General features: G+C 47.8%; 1 protein-coding gene across 2 annotated transcripts in view; it reads left to right on the top strand.

Moving 5' to 3' along the window:
- Positions 1-2,417: 2,417 nt before the first annotated feature.
- Positions 2,418-18,430, top strand: part of GNB1L (guanine nucleotide binding protein (G protein), beta polypeptide 1-like) — a 59,806-nt gene continuing 43,793 nt past the window's right edge. Inside the window, exons 1-2 of one of the 2 annotated variants that reach the window (XM_012734278.1) lie at positions 2,418-2,896; positions 4,857-5,324. In XM_012734278.1, coding sequence (XP_012589732.1) covers positions 5,276-5,324 — 49 coding nt within the window. In that variant the 5' untranslated portion in view covers positions 2,418-2,896; positions 4,857-5,275. The remainder of the gene's footprint in view (positions 2,897-4,856; positions 5,325-18,430) is intronic. The other variant, XM_012734279.1, reaches the window with a different exon arrangement.

The following is an 18,430-nucleotide window of genomic DNA, read 5'->3' as shown; positions in this document are numbered from 1 at the left end:
CATGATCTTTTCCAGCTCCATCCAAGTTGCTGCAAAAGACATGTGTTTCTCTTTTTTGGTTGCTGAGTAATATTCCATTGTATATATGCACCACATCTTTTTGCATGTGATAAATTTTATATGTATTTTACCACAACAGAAAAAAGAAAACACCACAAACATATAACTGTATACTCAGTTCATAGCAGCATTAACCACAATCTGGTACTGCTTCCCCAAAAATGGAAGCAACCCAAGTGCCCACAGATGAGTGAATAAACCGAATATGATGTATACACATAATGGAGTATTATTTAGTCTTAAAAAAGAAAAATCTGGGCCCTCCCTGATGGCATAATGGGTAAGGATGCAGCATTCCCAGATAGCCACAGCCACTTCAGTGCAACTTTGATTTCCAGCCCTGGAGGTGACCCACATGGTGTGGCAGACCTTCCTGATCCACCTGCTGCTCCTTCAGCAGTGTATTTCGGGTAAATCTGCCTGCTCTGCTCTCCACTCTGTCTCTGGTGAATCTTCTCACCACCTTTATACCTCTGGCCTGTACTCCAGTTCTGTATGCATAATAAGTAAATAAATCTTTAAAAAAAAGAAATTATAGTGGCTGCAAGGATAGACCTTTGAAACATTATTGTCAGTAAAATAAGTCAGACACAAAAGGGTAAATATGTATTATTCCACTAATATGAGGTACCTAGAATAGATAAATTAATATATACAAAATAGAGGTTACCAGTGGCTGAGGGAAGAGGTAGTCATAAGGTGGTATTTACTAGATACAGAAATTCTGTTTGGGGTGATGAAAAAGTTCTGGAGCTGGATAGTATGAAGGTTGCACAACCATGTTAATGTCACTGAAATGTACCCTTAAAAGTGGTTAATATGACATTTTGTCAATTTGTATTTACCACCCAGGAAAATATACAGAGAAGATAACTTGGGGGAAAAAAAGGAGCTTGGACAAAAAAAAACCCCTTTATTGATAGCCTGCCCCTTTGGGATCATACTTTGGCATAAAGCCTGCAGCTGGCTTTCTCTGCTGACCAGCACTGGGTGGACTGAGCTGCCTAGCTATTTGAGGTAAGTGAAATTGCTGGGTACTCCCCCTCTCCTTTGAGGCAGGAAGTTTAAATTATCAGGTCAATTAGGAAAGATACAACCGAAAAATACAAGTGTCATTCTCACATCAAGGAGGTGTTTCCTGGCAGGGTGCCACTTTTATTATTTTTGGCGGAGGCAGTTGAAAGCCTCACAGATCCATTGAAGGTACAATGTGATCTTTGATTCTCGTTTCAAAGATCAAAGAGAGTGAGTTTGGGTGTAAATGTAGATAACATTTCAGATCTTTTCATGAAAGGCATCACTAGACCAGGGCAGAAAAGGAGCTGGTGAGTTTAAGTGTGTGTTCGCCTTGAGAAACCTGATTTTCCAATGAATTCGGCTGCCTATGTCCCCTATGACTCCTGGCCTCCATCCAGGTCCTTCTCCTGTGGGGCTTTTGAGCCTTGGGGTGGGAAGCTTGTACCCTTTCCCACATCTTGCAAGGGCACAGAGAGGAGGCATGGGGGTGGTACACACAGAAGCATCCAACCTCATCCTCCACTTGCTTTTCCAAAGTCTGGGTGCTGACTAGGCATGCCATCCGGGCGGGCGGCAGGCTTGATCTTGGCAGCTTGCCCTCATTGTCCTCTCTGGGCCCAGCCTGGACCGGGACAGGGGAACACAAACCCACCCACGACGAGAACACCCACGGACCCCGCCTGGCCAGGGCCCAGCCTGGACAGGGGCGTGTGGCCGCCTGGGCCCAGCCTGGACCGGGACAGGGGAACACAAACCCACCCACGACGAGAACACCCACGGACCCCGCCTGCCAGCCCCGTAGGCACGCAGTGGAGGGTCCTTGGGGTTCCCCTTGCCTTTTCTCTCACTTGTGGGCCGGGGATATTTAGAACCGGCCTCCAGGTTTTGGACAAGGGGCACTGGGTGGTGACAGATACTTTTCAGGGTAGAACTGAAGTCCCTCTCTGCCTGAACCCTTCCTGGTGCTGCAGGCCCGCAGCATCCCTCTTGCCGCCTAGCAGCCCCCGTCGAGTGCACAGCCGACTCAGTAACCGCGGGGGTGCGGCGGCACCAGGCCCTGCTTCTCCACCGGATCCAAAAGCGCGGCGCGGCCCCCTAGGCGGCTATTCATCTCTCAGTCGCAGAGCGCTACCCGCCCTCGGGGCTCGGCCATTGCCGGCAGCTCAGCTTCTGCGCAGACAGCCTCTCCGCCGCTCGCAACGCCGTACTCCGCGGGGAGGGGGCGTGTAGGGGCGGGGACGTGTAGGGGCGGGGAGGGGAGGGGAAATGAGCTAGATCCCGGCAGCCTCTGCGCGGCGGTGTCCGCTGGCCGGCTCCGAGCGCCTGCGCGTTGGCGCTCCCGCGGCTTAGGCGCAAGCGTGATGCTGCCGGGAGGCCAGCGTGGGACTCCTGTGCCGGCAGTGCGCGCGTCACTCGGGTTCCTGGTGCCGCGCTGCTGGGTGCTGGTGTCGTCGACTTCGGCCAAGGGGTCCTTGAGGCAGCGGGACACAGGCGACCAGCGGAAGGACGCCGCCACATCAGCCCCTCCCCGTTCCTTCCCGACTCCTCGATAGCGGAGAGGCGCTCTGAGCCCCCGGCTCAGATCACCGCTGCCCCTCTAGCCAGCGGACCTCAGTTTCTCTGTCCGCGCCGGGGGCTTGGGGGTACCTGGAGTCATTTTCGAGAGATTTTCGCTTTCACAGGAGGGTGTTCCAACGCCCAGCCTCGCTCACTGCCGCCGATCTTGTTCTAGGTGGCCTTTGGACTTTTTCACCCTCGGAGGAAGGTCTCTGGTCGCAAATTCATGGACCCTCTTTCCTGGCGCCTGGTCTAACCGCAGGTAGGTTGGCTTCTTGTTGGGTGGTTGTTGGGGTGTAGGGCCTAAAGAGCTTATATTCTCGCTGTTTCCTGGGTACTTTCGAGAGGGATTTTGCAGTGATGTGCTCTCAACTTGCTTTGAAGCTTTGGGTGAGTTCTGCTCAGAACGACGCATGGTCCAGCGGTCCAGGTCGCTTAAGCTTTGCGGAGGGAAATGCGCATGCGCCACTCTTCGTCCTGTAGAACGCTGTCCAGTCCAGGAGAAGTGTCCAAATTTCTCAGTACAAGGCGAGGGGGGGAAAGATATCTGGGAGGGATAAAGTTCCCGAAGTGGTGTCATTTTGAGCAGCGCTGGCTGGTCTCACAGGGGAACCATATTCCTGAAGTTCCAGGAGGACGAAGAAAGATGCCCAATGAGGGAGCAGGGTGACAGTTTGAGTTCTGAAAGGGAGTGGGAGGTCAGCACTGGGAGAAAGCAAGGGCAGAAATCTGGTCCTGGCTCCTGGGTGGCATGTGGTCTTTGCTGGCAACCTCAAATTGATGGTAGGAGTTGGAGTATGGTATATGGTCATTGCTTTTTCAGAGCTTGTTGAGGAGCTGACTGGACTGCATTCATGTGTTGACTCCTTTGGGCCACTGCTGCTAACAGGCACTAGCATATTCTTGTGTTAGGATGGGAAGGAAGGACTTTCAGGTGGAAGACATCCTTCTACTCCCTATCCCCTGTGGATGTTGTACCTAAGAGATAACAGAATGCTTGGATGGTGAAGGTAGGTACCTGGAAGTACCTATGGCACTCCGGGAGATGCTGGGCAGAAACTGTGCTTCCTGGAAGAATTCTGACAGGGGTAGGTTAACATGTAGGAGACTCCTTGTGTGTTTTACGTGCGTGCTGTCATGTCCCTAGGTATGGGCTGCTGGAGCGTTGGAGTATGTGTGAGGGGTTGTTGGAAAAATTACACAGGCAGTGAAGCAGAGAGGACTCTGTGGTGCCCTTATGTGGCTCTTCCTTAGTAGCCAGACTGTGCAATGTGAGAGCTTGACAGATGGCTCCTCACCTTGGAAGAGAACTGTATCTGCAGATGCTGAATTGGGGAGCCTTCCTTCCCCAATTTAAGGTACTTTGGGCTGCTTAGGATTGGTGATCACTGCTGTCCAGGTCTTTCACAGGAGTGATTCTGGAAACGGGAGAAAAGATAGCAAGTGCTATTAAATTCAGGGGACTGGGTGCTGGACTCCTGACAGGATGCACATGCAGGGTAGGGATGGTACTTGAGACAGGAGAGGCATTACTTGCAGAGTACACTGGTGAAGTGAGTCTGGGAAGTGAGTCTTAGGGGAAGGCTGCAGGACACAGTAGGGACCTCGACTTCTGTTGGGCATACATAGTCTACCATATGCATGGTGCTGTGATGTTAAAAAGTTTCATGATGTGTTCTGTGTTCATATTTAATGGTTATGGTGTTTGCAGTGATTAGGAGATTGCTTCTCAGTGGACTGTGACGTGTAGATCATAACTAGCATGATGATGCATGGTGGTTAAATATGTGGTCTCTCCAGGCAGGTTTAGCTACCTCTTCCTGCTTACTGACTGGTATGTAGCTTATCACTTACTACTCTGCATCTGAGATGATAAGAGTACCAACTTCACCATGGTCAGTATTTGGTATGAATGAGGCACTCAGTAAAAGGTTACTTCTGTTATAATCCTGAAACTCCCTGCTAGCCAGGCCATTTCAAGGAAACAATTTGGCCCCCTTTCCTTCTCCTAGGACTGACAGCATATGCCACCATACCTTGCTTTTGAAACATCACAGGTGGCATTTCCCTACCTTTTTGACCTCTCAGGCCAGCCTCCCAGCCTCTCCTTCTTGTCAGAATGCCTAATTGGGTGCCAGGGGTTTTCTTGCTTATTGTATTCTGTAGCCCAGTGGTGATGACTGGGCCTAGTTCTAGCTCTTCCCCACCTTGTTTTTGGACAGATTGCCTCGGATGGTGGCCTGCATCTGACAGTCCCATCAGCTCTTCTGAGACTACAGCTGTCAGCTCCCCTGACCCTCAGCACTTGCCTGGAACACCTGGGTTTGCCACTTCTCTTCAGCCCACCTCTGGCTTGTTGTATCCTGTGTACCACTTCTTTATCTCCTCCCCCATCTTTTTCTCCCTTTTCCCTTTTCTCGTCCCTCTTCCCAGGATTCTCATAGTTGCTACCATAACCTTCTGTCCCAGTATGGCACGTGGCCTGCTTTGTCAACCGGGTCCTCAAAATCCCATCTGGTCCTCAACCAGTTTCGACAGTGAGCACCCTTGGCAGCAGATGAACTGGGCTTCTCCTAGGGTTGTATATATCCCCCTAGTAGATCCCTGAACTGAGCAGCCTTGCTGTGAGGACCCTCTGTGCATGCACATGATTATGGAACAGAAGAACACAGCAAGAATTATTCCCAGCGGTAAGCCCACAGGATGGAATTCACTGACTGCACATTCCTAGCCCCTGCCCCTCAGGTGAACTTTCAGTGGGTTCCAGATTTGGACCTGGTCACCTTTGGATCTCCATGGCCAACAGATCACTTTTTGCTCCAGCTAGGTGATTATGTATCCTTCCACTTTGAGTACTACTTTGACAACTTCAGCCATATCTGTGAGATCCTCCAGTGCCTGACCAACTGAGCCCAACTTCCCACCTCCGTGGGGATCTAATCCTCCTAGATGTTTATGAGCTCTCCAGTAAGATCCCCAGGAGCTTACTATAGACCTCAACAATTGCACTGAACTCTGTGCTCCAGTGCCCTGCCTCCAACCTCAAGTCAGCCACCAGTAGCCTCACAACATCACGTAACTGAGTTCTCAGAGGCTCTGGCACTCAACAAGGGTGCGCCTCCCAGGCCTGTTCCAGCTGGTCTGGGTACCCCCACTGATTCTACTACCAACTCCACATCCAGAAATGCTCTGTTTGAGCAGCAGTTGAACAAAGAGAATTCCCCCAGGCCCATAGGGTCCCCCTCCTTGTCTAGTTCAATGTGCAGCACTGATCCTGATTTTATGGGGCAAACCCAGCCAGGGAATATGACTACCAAATCTATACCTGCATTTTAAGAATTTGCTGTTCTGAAACCAGATTCAGCTTGCCAGGGAGTTCTGAACACCAAGGGGTTATTTCTGAGACAGAGGGAGACTAGGAGGCATCCTTAGGCACTTACTAGGGGATGATAGATACTCAGGAAACCCCGGGAGAGCCACATTTTCTTCTCTGTTCACCCTTCCACCCTGGAAGCTAAACATGATCCAGGCAGCTGTAGCACTGTCTCATTATGAGGTGGCCTTATGTAGTTAGGGACCCCAGTAGCTTCCAGTCAGAGCGGAGTGACACAGCCAGGTGACTTTGGATTATAGTGCTACTAGTCGTTGCCCTGTCTACTGTAATTGCTCAGTGAGGCAATACATTGTCTGACAAATACCTGTGGCTCCTCCCTCTCCTACCCCTGCTGCAGAATGTTGACCTCTGCCTAATGACACTCATCCTCACACTCTCCCAGTACAGCCAAGGGACTTCCTCCTACTGGACTCTCATCTTTGTTCCTACGCCTTACAGAATACCAACTCACCTGGGCCTGTTCCCACCATGTGGACAGTTTCATAGATAATCCCCCATCATTTTGTATTATTGTTGTAAATGCACTCCCTCCCCCACAAAAACAACAAACCGCTTCAACATTGGCTGGGACTAGACTGAGTCTGCTATGTCAGCCCTCTTTGGATCTGGTCTCTACATCTCCCCTAACCTTGCTTCTGTGGCCTCTGCCTTCTGGGCTGAAATTTAAGAAAGGCTGAAATTGTTCAGTACAAATGGAGTGGTATCTTGACAGAGAAAGATGCTTCCCTGTGGGCTTACTCGCAGCTCTGGTCTGCTGGGACAGATTAGATGCAGGAAGGTGAGATGCAAGCCTCCTTGCCAACTCAACTCTGTTCCAGGCATTTCACCTTTCTGTTAACAATCTAGTCATAACCTGGTTTTCTTTAGAGGCTGGCATGATAAAAGACTCAATGCCATTGCCTGTGCTCTCCTCCTATTTTCTGCTTTTCAGCAGTCTCTATACCATCTTGCACACTGCTGATTCACCACTTAAACCCCAATACTGTAACTGATTTGTATCTCTGGGTAGACTGTGAGCCTCCATGCTTTGTGTCCTTGGTATTATTAAATGTGTGTTAAATCCATGACTAAGCCTGTGGTGTGGTAACTGCCAACAAGCACAGTCCTTGTTCTGTCAGCATGAGCACCGTACCCATTCTGTCGGGAACTGAGGCTAGGCCTCAGCTGCAAGCACCTCACATTAGTATTTCAGATCTTGTTTCTGGTTGGGACACTGAGGACTAAAAGGTCTGGTTGAAGGAGTTAGGGCTAAAGGTAGGAGCAGGAGGTTTGGCATGGAGTATGGATTTGAGAACTGACTTCCAAGAGAGCCGAAGATGAACAGGCAGCAGATCAGAGCAGTGAGGCTCCAGGGGCTGGAGGACTGGAATGAAGAAAGACCTGTTCTGCGAAAAGATGGATTTTTAAGAGCAGAACTAAGAGGCTCCCTGAAGCCAAGTTTAACACTGGATGGGTTCATTGTACCCTCCCAGGGGGCAGTTAGGCAAGTATTCTAGTCTCCTTTCAGTTTTAAAATTGTGGAAGCAAAACACCTCCCTTGAAAGTAGGAAGAACTACAATATAATAAGCTCCTAAAACTAGTTTTAGGAAAAACAGTAATAAGCTAACATCTGGTTAAAAAAAATTCTAAGAAAAATAGACATTGTTGGAATTATATTATTAGCAACAGTTGCTTAAAAAGGCACTGGGTTCACCTGGTTTTATGTGTGAGTTATTTTAAGGTACAGATACATTATAGGTGAAAATAGTTGTAAGTCTTGAAAATGGGTGGGAAGTTGATATTAACTTCAAAAGTAAAATAAACTAACAGAAGACATCACTGTGTAGTCTTGATTCTGACACGTGGGAAGTTCTGGATGTTGTCGTTTAGCACCAGTGCAAGGTGCACTACTGCCCTCACCCTCTGTGCTGTCACTAAGGCAGGGCCCACCTTCAGTCGGCCTGGTATGGATTGACTTCCTCCCCATCTTTAGCTGTGACTGGCCTACCTAGTGTCAGCCTTATCAGAGGGTCCTCATTCCAGCTGACAGGACTGTCAGTAGAACCCAAGCTGCTCTTGAGGTTGACAGCCTCAACTGTTGCAGGCCTGTACGACTGCCTTTCCTATCTCCATGTAGCTGACATGAAATAAGTCCCTTCATCTTAGGACAGCCCTCTTTTCTTCTGACACCATCCTTTCCTCCCTCACAGACAGTTCCTGCTGGCCTTGGTTATAGATAGGCATACCTTTACTGAGGGCCAACTCTTCCAAGACAGGCCTGAAATGGGAGAGATCAGATGACCTGTTTTTTAATCCTCTGTGTGTCTGTGTCCTAATCTCGGGAAATGGAGCCTATTTATTGTGTTGGGCTCTTAAGAACAACACAAAAGAAAGGAGGGCAGGGCCTCTCTGGTGTTGACAGGTTGCTGTTCTTGGGTGCCCATGCAAGTAGGATTGAGGAGTGGACAGAAGGGCTCTGGTCTGTCCTTCCAGACAGGCAGTGCTTACTGTGTTGCAAAGTGACAGCTTTGTCTCCAGGCGGCGGTAGTGCCCTGCCTTGGGCAGTTTGATCTAACTGCTTCCCCTCTCTTAGTGGGAAGAAAGAACACAGGATACAGGAAAGGAGGCCCTGTGAGGCTATGAGACTGCTAACGCTCCTAGCCTGCCACACAAATTGGCAAGAGGAGGGTATTGCTGGGAGCAGCACAGTCCAGCACAGTGTAGTACATGTGCTCAGGATGCCTGCCTTCCAGATGTCCTTCACTTCCTGGGAAATATCCAGAAGTTTTATTTCTCAAAGGAAGGACACAGTGGGCACTAGGAGCGTTTTTAAATTACCTGTTTCTAAGGAAAATTCTAAAGCAAGAAGGATTGAGGACAAGGTCTTACAAAATACTGAAACATTTTATAAAGCTGCAACAGTGAAGATACTTGGAAATTGTTGTGGACTGGTAAGCAGAAAAAAAAGAAATTTGAGATAGAGCCAAATAAATAATAAATGTAGACCTTTAGTTAACGCTAAAGGTATTTCAGCTTAACTGAATAAATGGATTATTCAGTGAAAGGTTAGCTAGTCATCTGGAAAATAGTCATACTGGATACCTAACCCTATACCAGTTAATCTCCAATGAAGTAAGAATCTCAATAAATCATAGAAGTGGTACAGGAGAATATGGGTGATCTTCCCAACCTCCCCCCCCCCTGCCCCCGTGATCCCAGGACTTTAAGCATTTTTTTTAAATATTTGTATATTTATTATTTATGCATACAAGAATTGGGGTACAGGCCAGAGGTATGGGGGGGGTAAGAAGATTCACCAGACACAGAGGTGGGAGCAGAACAGGCAGATCTACTGAAATACACTGCTGAGGGGAGCAGCTGGTGGGTCAGGAGAGGTCTGCCACTCTATGTGGTCCCCTCCCCGGCCGGGGATCAAACTTGTGCTGTAGTGGCTTTGGAGAGCTTCATAATGCTAAACTTTAACCCATTGAGCCACCAGGGAGGGCCCACTTGAAGCATTTTAAATACCCAGAATTGGTTTAAGTATGAAGAAATAGCTTCTCTTTCTATTGGTGGGAGTTTGAAATACTGAGTCAGATGACTTTTCTAGATGTATAGACACCAACTTGTCTATAAACCAGTGATCATTGTACTTTCTGTGGTGTGAGGCTTTAGAGTTTGGACTTCAACTCAGCATAGTCACATCTGGTCTCCACCATTTGCAAGCTGATGTTACCCGATCTCTGAGCTATTAGGATGGTTTGCTCAGTGGGATAGTGGGAGGAAAAATGGGATAATGCTCATGCAGTGACTTGAGCCCTGTTAACCACTGGACAGATGTCACTGCACGATTAACAGCAAAAGTGGAAAGGACCCAAAGGTCCAGCAGTTAGTAACAAGATAAATAGCACTATTACCTGCTCTGTCAATCTAGGTGAATGAGATTGTGCTGCAGTTACAAAAACTTCTAACCTTTAGTAGTTTGAGTCAATACTGCTTATTTCTTGCCCAAGCCACACATATGTCATACATTAGCCTGGCACCTCCTGTCCATGACATTCCCTTAGGAACATAGGCCAACAGGAACTACACTAGAAAAATTCTCCATGACCACAGAGGTGGGAAAAGAACACATGGCACTCTGCTTCCATCACTGCTCAGAGGAAGGTGCCAAGCCACATCTGAGTTCTCTGCGTGGTGAGAGTGTCTCCTCATCCCCTGGGGACACTCAGTGCTGAGAAGAACAAGAATCAACTCCCTGCAAGACTCAGCCATACAGCCATCAAAATGGGATGTGGGAGGCTGTTGATAGATTTGGGAAGATGACTGTGTGAGTTTGTTAGGGTGGTATTAGTTAATAGAAATACATTTTCTCCTAGTTCCAGAGGATACAAGTTAGAGACTAAGATGTCTAAATAGTGGGTTTTTTTCTGAGGCTTCTGCCTGACTTGTAGATGGTTGATTTTTGCACTGTGTTCTTGCACTCTGTCCATGTCCAAATCTTTCACAGACACCAGTCATATTGGACTAAAGCCCCATCATAGGACCTTTAAAGACCCATCTCTTGTGCCTTCCTGATGGCACAGGGGTTAAGTCTCAGTGCTGTAAAGTTATCACCAGCTATTGTGGCCTGAGTTCATCCCCGGCCAGGGAGCTGGCCCACATCACACAGCAGACCTGTCTTGTCTCGCCTGCTGCCCCCTCAGTGGTGTTTTTCAATCTATCTGCCTGTTCTGCTCCCCGCTCTGTCTCTGGTGAATTCTCTCACCACCACCCCCCACCTTTGGCCTACACCCCAGTTTTTGCATAAATAAAAAAAATAGTAAAGGCCCATCTCCAAACATAATCACATTGTGAGGTGCTTAGGGGTTAGGGCTTCAGCAAGTTAGTTTTGCAGTGAACAAGTTATCTCATAATGATGGCCAAGGTGGATTTCTTTGTTCTTATGGTGGTAGTCTTGGATGGTACTTTTGTGAGCAGCCTTCTGTAAGTTGCTGAGGACCTGTGTGCAGAACACTTCCAGGTCCCTGGAGCAGGAAGTGCCTGCCCAGTTTTTTTTGTGGGACTTTCTGCTGGTTTACAGGCCAGTCTGCTGTTATCAGAGAGCCTCTGAAGAGCAGCTGCCCCCTCAGTGGTGTTTTTCAATCTATCTGCCTGTCTGCATGATGTATAATTGGAATGGAAATAAATGTTTGATACACAAAGTCACTGCACTGGTTTGTTTTCCCCTGCATGATGTATACTGACTGATAGAGGATTCCACCTTGCCTTTTCCCATAGGGCACATAACCACCAGCATCAGGCACTGGATGCCATTCTAACCACACTGTCCATGGAAGTGCCTCATACCTGACGGCTCTGGTTTGGTCTGTCCCCACTAATTCTAGCTTTGTAGTAAATCCTCATCTCCCCTTCCCTCAATCCAGTTATTCAGGTTGGGTTGGTGAGTTTTTAAAAACACATTTTGTTGCAAGTGGAGAAATGAAGATGATGGTATAGTGGGCTGTGACATGTCTTGCCCAGCTCCAACAATGATCAGTCCTTGTCCTGGGGATGCTATGCCAGTGGACTGCCTGACCAGGTACCTTCTCTCGGTGGGCTGTGGTATCCTCATCTGTAGGTAGGTGTGAACCCTGGCCTTGAGGTGGGCTTGTGGGGGAGCCCCTGCAAGGCCTCGTGCTGGGTCTGTGTCAGTGCTGGGGAGTGAACCCATGTTCTGCCACACCAGTGCCCATTCTTTACAACTGAAATGTAGGCCCTGCTTGGTCAGGAACCCCTGCTGGCCATGGGAATGCTGCCTCTTGTGTGCTGAGAGTCCTGATGACACAGCATTGCTTCCTTGGACTTTAGTATTAGAGCTGAGGTTTCCTAAAGATGACAGGTGAGGTGGTGGCCATCTGCGAGGGTCTCCAGGGTAGGACCTCCAGGAAGCCTGGATGGGTTGGCACGGATCCTGTGTGCTAACCTCAGGGGCACAGCAGTTTCCTCACTGAGACTTGATCCACCTTTCCTCAGACTTCAGGTGGTGTTGGTAGCTGCTAGTGTAAGTGTACGTGTTTGTATTTGTATTTTTTGTGTGCTCATGTGTACACTTAGATTTGTGGGTGGGGGGGTGGGGGGAGGACAGAGATCACTGTAGATAATGTGGTGCATCGGTTGGCCCGTTATTTGCATGTCTGTGAATGTGTGAATGTATGTGGTAGATTACTGGGGTGACTTCTCTACTCAAGGTAACCTCTGACACAGAAGTTATAAGGAACCCATCAGTTCGTCACCACCACTGTGGCTAAGGACACCTTCTCTCCAAGTGGGATTGGATTCCCAGGAGCTTCCTGGGTGTGTCCCCACTCCCCAGGCTAGGGCCTCAGTTTGGGATGGGCCCTATTTTGTGCCCTTGGTGAGTATTGTCTCTACACTGCCATCAGTACTGGGCAGCTAACCACTGGCAGAAGTGGGCCTCACGCCAGCAGTGGCACATAGGAAATGGTTGCACTTCTGGTAAAGAAGTAAGTTTTCCATGTGTTTACCAGGGACAATGTGGCAGGTGACCTGTTACTGGCAAAGTTCCCACCCCTGCCCGTCAGTGCCTCTTCACAGGCTGGCTAATAATGTCCCTGAGTTGGGTTTCCTTCCTGCCACCTTGCCAGGCTTCTTGATCTGCTCCTGGAGGGGTGGGGAGGTGGATGTCCTTGAGATGCCTGTTCATGGAGAGTCCTAACTGCCACTGCAACCAGATAGCCCCTCATCCTGACATTTCCTTTCTAGTTGCTCTTGGTCTCACCCTCTCCCTTGTCCCTCAGTTCCAAGAAGAAGTCTGACTTAAAGCCTCAGTGCCTGCAACTGCAGAAACACTGGCCTTTCACATCTTATACGCTCCAGCATTGAGGTTGTCAGACGTCACTACGCCTTCTCCTTCGTGTGTGTAAGGTTCCTGCAACCTGACCCTGGCCTTGCCTTGCTGGTATGAGAAAATTGGTAACTTTCCCAACAGGAATTTGGCTGTCATGGGGCAGAGGAAAAGAACAGCAATGGTGGTCTGCAGGAAGCATTGTGCTTATGACTGCCCAGGCACCCACATAACCATGTGGGCCTTCACCCTAGCAAAGGCACCTGGTTCCAGGGAACTCAGCTGTAACTTGACCTCTGTCACCTGTTTCCCCCAAATGCATTAGGGTCCATCTGAAAGGGGTACTTATAATTCTGGTGGGGTGAGGTCCCAGGCACTATGCAAGACCTGTTCACTCACTGCAGACCAGAAGCTCCCACAGGACTACAGTTGGAGTGCTGCCAGCCTGGGCATCTGGAAAAACCTGGGCCCCAGTGGACTCCATGGAAGTGCTGGCAGCCAAACAGGATGGACCTGGGATGTTGCCCCCAGGGAGGTGAGGTCAGTGCCAGCTCCTGGCCTGAGACAGTGAATCTTGCTGGAGGAGTGGCCAAACTTTGCAGACACACACCTCTAAATTACAGAGTAAGCAGACTGCTTTTTCTAAATTGGATGAGAAGCTTTGGGCCGAGGATGGAGGTGGGTGACTGTTCTTCCCCCAGGGTCATGCAGCACTTCTAGCTCCACCATAGAAACCTGTGTCCACAGCAGTCCCAAGTTCAGCTTTGTGGCTTTTCAGCTCACAGAGTATCTCCTGCGAGGGTTCCCAGGCTGACTGTGAGGCTCAGAGTAGGGCTCCTGGTGGCCAGGTTTGGGTGTTTGTCCTGTGCACCTGCAAAACAACGAGCCATGGCCGGCCTCACTGAACCTCAAGCCTAGCTTGGTCAGGGGAGACCTAGGCTAACACCTACCACTTCTGGGATATAACTATAGCAGAAGCAAGAAAGCTGGGACCTGCCTCTGTGATTGTGGTGAGGAGAGACAAGACTTACCTTCTCCCCGCAGGTAGTTTTGTCAGTCACTCTTGAGGTGGGAATGTGGAATGGCTGATTGGGGTGTGCACTTGCTGCCAGGGGGATAAGGTGGGTTCAGGGATGGTGCCCAGCTCCCAAGGTATGCAGGGCTGCTGGTGGCACCATATTTCTTCCCTCCCCCCTATCAGGCAGAGCTGGTTGTGCTTCATCTCCAGAACCCCTCCCTGGGACCTGCATCTTTGAAGCCAGGGATACTGACAGAGGATTCAATGAATCCAAGGTTGCCATTCAGGCGTTGACAGATGCCCGGCCACGATACTATTTCTGATTTAATAACCGAATGGGAGGCTGGCCCTTGGTAATAATTAGGGCTAATTACTGAGGAGGTGTTGACAGACGGGCTGAGAGGAAACAAACTACCTTTATCCTGGGGCTTAGAGTCAGATTACCAGCCCCGTGCTATCTGCCCCTCAGAAAGGAGACGCTTCAATCACTCACTGAGGCTTCAAAGGGGAAAGGGCCCTGACAATGCACAGGGTTTGGAAAGGAGCTATGAAGTGCTTCTTTGACTCTGAATTGCCAAACGAAGCCCCATTCTAGAAATGGTTTCTTTGTGAAGTTTGAGTTACCCTGGACAGATCTGCCTCCTGAGTGCTGTGGCTGCTGTGGATAAGGGCAGGGCTGGTGCCATGATGGGCAACCCCATCCGGCCCTTCCCAGGACCTACTCCAGGAGAAGCCAGCAGGGGCCCCAGTGCCTCTAGAAGCCGGCCCTGCTACTAGGGTTCTTGTGGGCTCTAGCACCTTCAGGGCCCTGAACAGAAGGGTGTGGTATGTTTTCCTTGGCCCAGGGAGTATGTCATGGTCTTTATGACTGTGAGTGGCAAGTAACAGGATAGAGAGATTCTTATCCTAGCAGGTTTGACCCTTCCTTTATTCCATCTGTTTTTTCTGTAGCCGTGATGGACAGGACTGGCCTTTTAGGGAGGAGACTGCATCCTTGGCCTTATTCATAGCAGGACCACCCTTCACTGATCTGGGTTACTCTGACCAGACTGTTCTAACTCTTGTTTTGGGCACTGAGCCAATGCATGGACAGGATGTTGACTCCTGGGGGCCTCAGTGACCAAGAGGATGACAACTTGGAGAAAGGTTGACTTGTGTCATAGACTGACTTCTGATCTACTGTGTACCTGATGACTCCTGGATCTGAATTTCAAAGACGGGAGGCATGCTGATTGGGCCTTTCAGCAAGGACTCCACATTATGTTTAGTCATCATGTCTCTTGGTGTTCCTCTAGTCTTTGGCCATTTTTTAGACATTTCTTGTTTTTAGGTCTATGGAAGTTTTGAGGAATACCGATCAGGAGGCATTTTGTAGAAAGACCCCCTAGCTGGGATTTGTTACCTGCCTGGGTTTGGGGGTTGCTGGGAGCAAAGACCCCCAAGATAAAATGCCATCTCTTCACAGCGTGTCAGTGTGGCATGCTACAATATGCTATTGCCATTTATGTTGACTTTGATCATCTGACTGAGGTCATGGCTATAACGTTTCTGCACTCAAAAGTTACTTGTTGTCCTCTTTCCAGACTGTCCTGTTGGGAAGGAAGTACTCTGTATAGCTCCCAGGTCAGTGGTATGAGTTCTGCTCTATTTTCTATGGATAGAATTACCAAAAATTATTTGGAATTCTGCATGGGAGATTTGTCTGCTATCCTGCATTTATTTATTAAATCATTTCTTCCTATTAGTGTCATGAATATCTCTAATTATGATTGCAATTATTATGAAATGAACTTAAAGTGCATCTTAACACTTGCACACACCAGCACCACCAACTCCAGATGCAGAAATCCCTCCCTTAGCTCCTAGTCCTCCCCTGCCAACCCTAGACCCTTGGGAGCCACGCATCTGTTTTCTAGGGAGCTTTGCCTTTTCCACAATGCCATATAAATAGACTGGTATAGTCTCTGGCCTTTTACTCACATAATTATCTGGAGAGACATAGTTAATTCATCCATAATTTGTTTCTTTTTATTTTATTGCTCAAGAGTATTCCATTCACTCTCAGATGATCTTTTGTGTTATTTCCTATTTGGAGCGATATTCTGAAGAGAATGCTAATAAGTGTGCATGTCCAGACTTTGTTCACATGTAAGTTTTCATTTCTCTAGAGTAAATATCTCAGGGTAATATTGCTGGGCAGTTTCGTTTTGTAAAAAACTGCCTCATTGTGTTCTAGAGTGCTTGTGCCATTTTGTGTTCTCACCATGGGAGAATTCTGCTTGCTCCACATTTCCACCAGCACTCAAGTTTCTTAAGGGTTTTATTTTATTCTTTATTTTTAGCCATTCTTTTAAGTCATTTCCTTATGTTTTTAACTTGCATTTCCCTAATGGCCAATAACAGGCATCTTTTTGTGCTTATTTGCAATCTGTACATCTTACAGATTTTAAGTGTCTTTTCAGATTTGTGTGCCTTTTAAAACTTTTTTATTTAGTTGCTGAGATTTTTTTTTAAGATTTATTTATTTGTGCATACAGAACTGGGGTACAGGCCAGAGGTGCAGGGGCAGTGAGAGGATTCGCCAGAGACAGAGCTGGGAGCAGAACAGGCAGATTGTTCAAGTACACTACTGAGGGCAGTGGGCAGGTCAGGAGAGGGCAGTGGGGGGTCAGGAAAGGGCAGCAGGCGGGTCAGGAGAGGTCTGCTGGGCCAGGTGGAGCACCTCCCGGGCATGCGGGGTTCAAATTCATGCCAAAGTGGCTTCAGCCTCTCAGTGCTGTGCTTTAACCTGCTATGCCACCAAGGAGGCTCCAGTTGCTGAGATTTTTTTCTTTAATGATTTATTTATTTATACATACAGAAATGGGGTACAGGCCAGAGATGCAGGGGTGGTGAGAAACAGAGTGGGGAGCGGAATAGGCTAACTGACTAAGTACACTGCTGAGGGGAGCAGCAGGCGGGTCAGGAGAGGTCTGCTGCATCATGTGGATCACCTCCGGGGCAGGCGGGGATCGAACTCATGCAGAAGCGGCTTTAGTTCTCAATGCTGTGCTTTAACCCGCTGCGCCACCAGGGAAGGCCCAGTTGCTGAGATTTTTTTTTAAATAAGTTATAATTTACAGACAGTAAACTGCTCATATTTAAAGTATATAATTTAATAAACTTCAATACCTCTGAACACATCACTGCACTCAAGATAATGGACATATCCATGGTCCTTAAGATTTCTTCCCATCCCTTTGTAATGCAGACCCTTTCCAGAATTCATCCCTAAGATACCCACTATTCTGCTTCCTGTCACTATAGGTTTGTTTGCATTTTCTAAAATTTTACATAAATAGAATCTCATATTTACTTTTTTCTGGATTATTGCATTCTAAAAGTTTAGAAATTATCATTCACAATGAAGATGTATCAGTACTTTGTTCCTTTTTATCACTGAGTATGGATATACTACTATTCAGCTGTCAGTGGAAATTTGGATTGTTTCCAGTTTGGCACTTTTTTTTTTTTCTTAAAGATTTATTTATTTGTGCATACAGAACTGGAGTACAGGCCAGAGGCTCAGGGGCAGCGAGAGGCTTCATCGGAGACAGAGTGGGGAGCAGAACAGGCAGATCTACGGAGTACACTGCTAAGGGGAACAGCGGACAGTTCAGGAGAGGTCTGCCACGCCATGTGGTCACCTCCAGGGCAGGCGGGAATCGAACTCATGAGGAAGTGGCTTTAGCTTCTTAGTGCTGTGCTTTAACCCACTGTGCCACCAGGGAGGGCCCGGCACTTTTTTTTTTTTTTAAGATTTAACCAAACTGGGCCCTCTCTGGTGGCACAGTAGTTTAAAGTACAGCACTGTGGAGCTATTCACAGTCAGGGAGGTGTCCGACTTGGCACAGCAGACCTCTCCTGACCCGCCCACTTCTCCCCTCAGCAGTATATTTCACTCAATTTGCCTGTTCTGCAGCCTACTCTGTGTCTGGTGAATTCTCTCACCCACGCAACTCTGGCCTGTACCCCAGTTCTGTATGCATAAATAAAAATAAGTTTAAAAAAATGAATTAACCAAACTTGATTCCAGAGTGATAGTACCATTTTATAATCCAGCGGTGTATGAGTTTTCATTGCCTCAAATGCATTTCCCTGGTGACCAAAGATGTTGACTATGTTTTCATGTCCTTATTTCCATTTGCATTATCTTCTTTGGAGGTGTGTTTCTTCAAATGTTTTGCCCCTCTTTAATTTTATTTTCTTATTGAACTGGGAGGATTCTTTATATATTCTGGATACAAATTCTTTGCTGGATACATGATTTGCTAATATTTTCTACCAGTCTGTAATTATCTTTCTGTTATTGATTTCCAGGTTAATTACATAAGATCAGAAAATATACTTTGTGTACTTTTGGATCTCTGTATTTTTTAAATTGATATAAAAATTTACATATATTAGTTTAAGATGTATAACATAATCAAAATTGCATGGTACTGGAATAAGAATAGACATACAGACCAGTGGATTCGAATAGAAAACCCAGATATAAACCCACGAGTTTATGGACAC

Source organism: Condylura cristata, unplaced genomic scaffold, assembly GCF_000260355.1.
Source record: "Condylura cristata isolate star-nosed mole 26May11 unplaced genomic scaffold, ConCri1.0 scaffold00051, whole genome shotgun sequence".
Lineage (NCBI taxonomy): Eukaryota > Metazoa > Chordata > Mammalia > Eulipotyphla > Talpidae > Condylura > Condylura cristata.
This window is presented reverse-complemented; position numbering and strand designations above follow the sequence as displayed.